The sequence below is a fragment of the Gastrolobium bilobum genome, unplaced genomic scaffold (assembly GCF_033153095.1).
Source record: "Gastrolobium bilobum isolate Gb01-03AN ecotype WA unplaced genomic scaffold, APGP_CSIRO_Gbil_v1 utg11904, whole genome shotgun sequence".
NCBI lineage: Eukaryota > Viridiplantae > Streptophyta > Magnoliopsida > Fabales > Fabaceae > Gastrolobium > Gastrolobium bilobum.
In genome coordinates, this window is record NW_026898972.1 from 24513 (window position 1) to 31432 (window position 6920).

At 40.8% G+C, this 6920-nt stretch overlaps 1 protein-coding gene across 1 annotated transcript; it reads right to left on the reverse strand.

The window, feature by feature from the left end:
• Positions 1–622: 622 nt before the first annotated feature.
• Positions 623–4628, reverse strand: LOC133285942 (uncharacterized). Its single transcript, XM_061483261.1, has 5 exons — positions 3318–4628; positions 2985–3199; positions 1321–2848; positions 1143–1213; positions 623–1085 (listed from the first exon to the last, which is right to left on the reverse strand). The coding sequence occupies exons 1-5, from the start codon at positions 4626–4628 to the stop codon at positions 623–625; spliced, it is 3588 nt and encodes a 1195-aa protein (XP_061339245.1).
• Positions 4629–6920: the final 2292 nt, after the last annotated feature.

The following is a 6920-nucleotide window of genomic DNA, read 5'->3' on the forward strand; positions in this document are numbered from 1 at the left end:
TTTTTTTTTCATGTCCTGGTCGATGTGGAACCTTCCCACCTCGCCCCAAGCTTCTTCGGACTCCCCAAACTTGTCTTCTACCAAAACGATAAGCAAAATAAATGACTTGTTTGAGTGGAGAGATGAGTTCCTAACTTCCATTCATGAATACTATGGTGGCTTAAATCAATGGGGGCCAAATTTAGTTCGGTCACTGGGTTTTGAGAGTAACAAGAAAACTTATGGACTATTTGGTGTTGAACAAGGGACACATTTTTTGGTCCCAATGACCGAGGCCAAGATTGTGAGGTTCCATGGAAGGTGTGGTTGGTTTCTTTGGAGTCTATATGAAGTCCTTGAAGCAACCAAATCCATCCAAAACCTTGGCTCATTCGTAGAGCCACATTACTAACAATACTGAGAATTTTGGCTATTCTGTAATACAAGGAAGTGTGAACCAAAACTATGATATTGTTCTTGTTGTGAGACAGAAATATGATTCGAATAAGCCTCTACCAAACAATGTCTTCGGGAAGATTTCTATTGTCGAAGAATCAAACAATATTGAACACAAAGAAAAATATAAGAGAGATACTTATTTTATTTTATTTTTTTATAAAAGTGGAAGGCCAAGCCCAGAAAACTAAACACTCGGATTATGCATATACAGACTCAATTGCTCCATCAACATATTGGAGCACAACTCTAACCAATAAGGTAAAATATCAACAGGGGGAGAGGAGAAAAACATCAACTCTTCACCCTTACAACTAAAGCCTAGCTTAGCTAAAAAATCTGCACAATCATTGGATTTCCGAGGAATAAACTCCAACTGCAGCTGGTCAAAATCTTGAGCAATACTTCTAATTTTGCAGATCAAAGATGTAAAGCCACAAATCTCAGAATCTTCCTCCAAGCAAAGGATGGCTTCTTTACTATCACAGCCCATCCAAACCTTGGTATAGCACAAATCCCCAGCCATTTTGAGACCATGGTATACTCCCCATAACTTAGCTTCCAAAACAGAAACTGTCCCTAAATTAGCTGAGAAGCCCCCTTTCCACTCCCCACTTGAGGAAACAGCCAGCCCTCCACAAGCACTTTTGCTGGAATTTAAACAAACAACTCCATCCACAAATATGCTGATCTGATCCAGTACCTACTGCTTCCCTGCCAACTCAGAATTAAGAATACCACCAGAAACAACACAAGCATTCACAGAACTCATGCTTCCCTTCAACACAAGCATACCACCAGAAACAGGTTAATTTTAAACCATGCAAGACCTTCAGCAGATAAAAACTCTCTTGGGATATGACCTGCAAACCATCTCTCCCAAACTTGTCTGGCCACCCTACAATCCCTCAACACATGTAAGACAGTTTCATGAGAATAGTAGCAGGTTGGGCATCCAAGATCCCCTCCACTCCATTGGCCTGTCATAGTTCTAACAGGAATTTTATTAAGACATGCAAGCCAAATGAAAACAGTTATCCTATAAGGACCTTTCCATCTCCAAATAGCAGCCCAAATTTTATCCTTTCCAACACTAAAATCAGACATATAACAGTAAGCATTTCTCACAAAAGACATGTTTGGTCTACTCCACAACCAGTTCAATCTATCATCTAAAACATCATTGACAGGAGGCCTAATGCCTTTAAGCTTATTTAGGGTATTAGGATCTAACCAGTTCAGAAGGCAATACCATCTCCACTCCCCTGTATCAGGATCCACATAGTCACACACTTTGAGAGGCAGCTGATCATTCGGAGGTTTACAAACAACAAGTTCATATAAACTCCTTTTCCAACCTCCCCACAAGTCTGTCCAGAAACAAGTCTCCTTGCCATTTCCAACCACCCACTCAAGATGCTGGGATAGGTTGTCTCTAGCAGTACAAATATACTTCCATAAAGGAGAATCAGTACCTTTTGAAATTAAAGCCCGGTTAGGATTAAGATTCCTACCATACTTGCCTAACATCACCTGCACCCAGAGGCTATTTTGATCATTCATAACCTTCCATGCTAATTTCTGCATAAATGCAGCATTCTGTCTTCTCAAGTCTAAAAAACCAAGCCCACCACAATTCTTAGGCAGACACAATTGCTCCCAAGATACATAGTGAGCTCTTTTTTTGACATCAGAATCCCCCCAAATAAAATTCCTTTGTAGTCTCTCAATCTCCTGGCACACATGGACAGGTAGCATACTATTTTGCATATGAAAGGAAGGTATAGCTGAGATGACACTCTTGGCCAAGGTGATCCTACCCGCCAAAGAAAAGCACTTAGATTTCCACCCTTGGAGTCTACCTTGAACTCTAGAAATAGTATCAGCATAGTGGTCTCTTTTAACTCTACCATGCCTCATCAAAGCTCCCAAATAACATCCAAGGCTGCTGACTCTTTTAAATCCACTCACAGCTGTAATAGAATCTATAGTCTCCTGGGCTACATTCTTCGAAAAGAATATACAAGACTTTTCCACACTCACACATTGACCTGACATCAACGAAAACTTCTCCAAACAGTGAGCTATAGATTCCAACTGATCCATAGAAGCTTCAGCAAACAGAATTACATCATCTGCAAACATTAAGTGAGAGATAAGTGGACCAGCTTTACCAGCCCTCATAGGTCTCCACCTTTTAGCCTCCACTTCATCCAAAATTAAATGAGTTAATTTCTCCATGCATAAGACAAATAGATAAGGGGATATTGGATCCCCTTGTCTAATCCCTCGCTGAGAACTAAATCCAGGTGTCCTAGCACCATTCCACAGAACCTCCAAACAAGGGCTAGTTACACAACCCAAAATAGCATCAATCAAATTCGCAGGGAACTTCACTTCCTCCAAAACTGACCTGATAAAACTCCAATTAAGCTTATCATAAGCTTTTTTTCAAATCAATTTTAATAGAGAAGAAGTTTTTCCTACCTTTCATCTTGTGCATAGCATGAACCATTCCTTGGGCAATGATAATATTATCATGTATTTGCCTCTTTGGAACAAAACTCACTTGATTAGGGGAAATGAGACTCCCCAAAAGAGGCTTAATCTTATTGACAAGGATTTTGTTGAGTCCCTTATAGACAAAGTTGCAGAAGGCAATTGGCCTAAACTGTTTCATTAAACAAGGCTTCTCAACCTTGGGAATAAGAGCTAGCAGGGTATGATCGATCTCCTTAATCAAATCTGGCTCTCTAAGGTACTTCTGCACACTCTAAAAACTTGAGATTTAAGACATTCCTAATTCCTTTGGAAGAAGAGAGTAGGATAACCATCAGGTCCAGGAGCCTTCAAAGGACCCATTTGAAAAAAGTTGTTCTCACTTCCTCCAAATCAACATCCAAAGACAAAGAGGCCAATTGGTCCTCCTTCAAGTCTGGCCAATTGTTACTAGTATGCACCCACACAGGATTAATAGCTTCATCCTTAAAGAGATTTAAGAAGAAATTCCTTGCCAACTCAATTAACTCCTCTTCCCTACTTATCCAATGGCCAGCCTCATCTTGGAGTTTAATAATTTTATTCCTTTTCCTTCGGATCAAGGTACTAGTATGGTAAAGTCTAGTATTTCTGTCTCCATCTCTAATCCAATTTCCCCTAGATTTTTGATGCCATAGTTGTTCCTCCTGATCAAGGATACCTGAAAGTTCATCCTTCAGCTTAGATTCCAACTTCTCAAGCTGCTTACTGTTATTACTGCTACTAACTTTTTGAATACCATCCAATCTAGAAATAATCCTATTTTTCTTATATTGAATGAAACCAAAAACATCTCTATTCCAATCCTTAAGAGCTGGAGTAAAGGAGTTCAAACTGTCACAAAGGTTGGCAGCTTGGTTCCAATTAGCTTTAAGGAATGGACTGAATCTAGGGTCATACTGCCAGGAGGCAAGGAACCGGAAGGGCCTCTCTCTCCAATCAGTTTCTTCCTTCTCCAATCTGACAAGAATAGGACAATGGTCAGAGAATAGTCTAGGGAGGGTCAGCACATCAGCATCTTCAAAGCTAGCTCTCCAAATCTCATTAGCCACAGCTCTATCAAGCCTCTTAAAAACCCTATTCAAGTGAAGGAACTTGGGCCCTCTCCAAGTAAACCTATTACCACCTCCTCCCAAATCCAACACACCACAAGCATCCAGGACATTAGTAAACTGGTTGCACCTGCTATAATCAACAATCCCTCCACCTCTCTTCTCCTCAGCATAAGTGATTTCATTAAAGTCACCAGATAGTAACCAAGGCTCCTCCATAGTCCTCCCAATATGTTTCAACTCTTCCCACAGTATTCTGCGTTTCCCTTCATGAGGACTAACATAGACAGCCGTAAAAAAGAAGCCCTTCATATTAGAAAACTCCACCCAACAGTGAATATACTGCTCATGCTTTGAAATACAAGAAATCTTAACATCACTAGCATTCCACATGAGCCAAATGCCACCAGAAAAGCCTTGAGCTTCAACTATACTATAATTAGTGAAGCCCAAACTTTTGATAATCCTAACATCTTTATTCCCACTCACCCTAGGCTCCAAAATAGCAGCCACACTAACCTTATATTTATTCCTAAATCTACTAAAAGTGCTTTTAAATTGTCTCTTGACAGCACCTCTACAATTCCATGAAAGGACATTCATCATGAATTATGACTATGCTGCAAGATTACAAAGCTCTTGCAGCTTCCATCATGACTAACACTCATACAGCTCTGACTTCCAGCAACTCCATCAACACAACCAGTTTCATAGCTAATATTAACATCATTAACTAAATTAGCTTTTAGAGATAAGTCAACTTCCATACCTATATTAGCATCCGCAAGCTTGGAAGGCTCATCCATAATTTGATCAGGAGGCTCAGGTTCTTTTTGCATGCTAGCAGCAACCATTTCCTCAGCAACAAGAGCATTTGAAACATGGGAGGAATTATCATGTGTCCAACTAAGCTCCCCTGACATATTATCTTCACCCTCCAACTCATCCATCTTCTGAAAAACTAAGCTGCCTACTCCAAAGGAGATAGGTGATTCTTGTACAGATCCTTTACCTTGAACCGAAGAAGCCTTCACCACATATTTCTTGGAAGAAGAAACCCCCGAATGATTTGCACCACTTTTTTTAACAGCAGATGATGCAACAACTGCAAACAACATTCCAAGAACAGGGGACCCAGCTTTGCTACACGAGGATACATTCTCCTTGTTTACAATAGGACTAGGAGAGTCACTCACAGACTGTTGCACATTAGCCCCTTTTGCATTACCCTTTTCCTTGTTAGCACCAGACTTAGGACCCATCATACTATTTTTATTAGAGATGTCAGCACCAAAGGTTCTGTAACTTCCGGTATCATGCTTTTGATGGGATGGTTGACCTTTCTTCCTTCGATTAACAACCATCCATGGTCCTACACCTTGGGCTCCAGAATTTTCCACAGGTTGAGCAGGAGCCTCCTCCGGTTGATGCACATGAGTAGGTCTAGCAAAATCTGGGCATGAGTCAGAGTTATGCCCATACCTACCACATTTGAGACAAATCAAAAAAAGTCCTTCATACTCCACCCTCTTCCTAGCACCATCCAAAACATATTCACCTCTCAAAGGCTTAGAGAGGTCAATTTCAATACACACCCTGGCAAATCTGGCTCTGTCTCCACTAGAAGTAGTACGATCAACCTTAATTACTTTACCAATCACCGAACCAAGATGATTCAGAAATGGGAATTCGCAATATTCCTGTGGGATGCCTGGGAGTCGAATCCATGCAGCTACTTTATGGATATTAGCTTTGTCAGGATCAAAACATGATTCCCACTTCCTTGTGGCTAGGTAATGACCTAGGATAACCCACGGACCACAAGTAATAGCTAGGTTCATATCCTCCAGACAACTGAACCTAACCGAAAAAAATTCATTACCTAGATCCGCAACAGTAATATTCCCAGCCTTCGCCCACATCACCTCCAGCCTCTTCTTCATAAATCCAACGCCAATATTCCTTCCTAGCAGCTTCACAATCAACGCATTCTTCCACCTTAGACGCATTCTAGTTCTCACCTCCTTGTTGCTTCTAATTTCAACAAACCGTCATCCCTAACAATGGTATGAAAGCCCCATTCAGAGATCTCACCTAGCTTAGGATCTAGGGGATCCAGATCAGGATCATCTTCCTCAAACAGCCATGGAACCTTGTCGCCCGACACACCATTCTCAACCCCTGTAACCTCTGCAAATGACCTCGATTTTTCATACCCTGGAGCCCCAGTCTGAAAATCCTTAATCGCTTCACGCATCACAACTTCCGGTTGAATCTCATCACCACTCTTCGTCCTCTTTGTACTCTTCCTTGACATCACCAAAAACTCGATCTCACCATTTCTCGACTCTCCCATTGAAGCAAACACGCGAAAAACAGAAAGAAAACCCTAACTGACAGAAAAAAATTGCGCGAGTAGAGCCACGCGCCTAACCCATTTCTTCACCAATCTTTTGAGAGATACTTATTAATGTCATTCGAAATATTCAAATTTCTTGTACATAACCATAACCTGTTTGAGGAAATGCCAAAATCAGTGTGAGCTGTTAATACGAGTAATATATTTATTAATATTTATTATATATTATTTTGAAATTCGATTGAATCACTGATCTAATAATCCAATACCTCAATTGAGTCGATGATCCATATGAATTTTAAAACAGTGTGTTATTATTATTATTATTTCATTGAAACTCGTTATTACTTTAACAGGATCCATGGGCCGGTTCTGTAGTGAGGCCCAAGCCTGTTTAGGGTCCATAAATTCCAACGTCAACCCTAGACTCTTACCATACCACCTGCGTTCTCTCCAAATCGAAAGGATCTTGTTTGCCAGCTTCAGCTTCGCGAAGGGTCGAGTGGGTGCTCAAGCTGTTGTTTTTCTGGTATGGC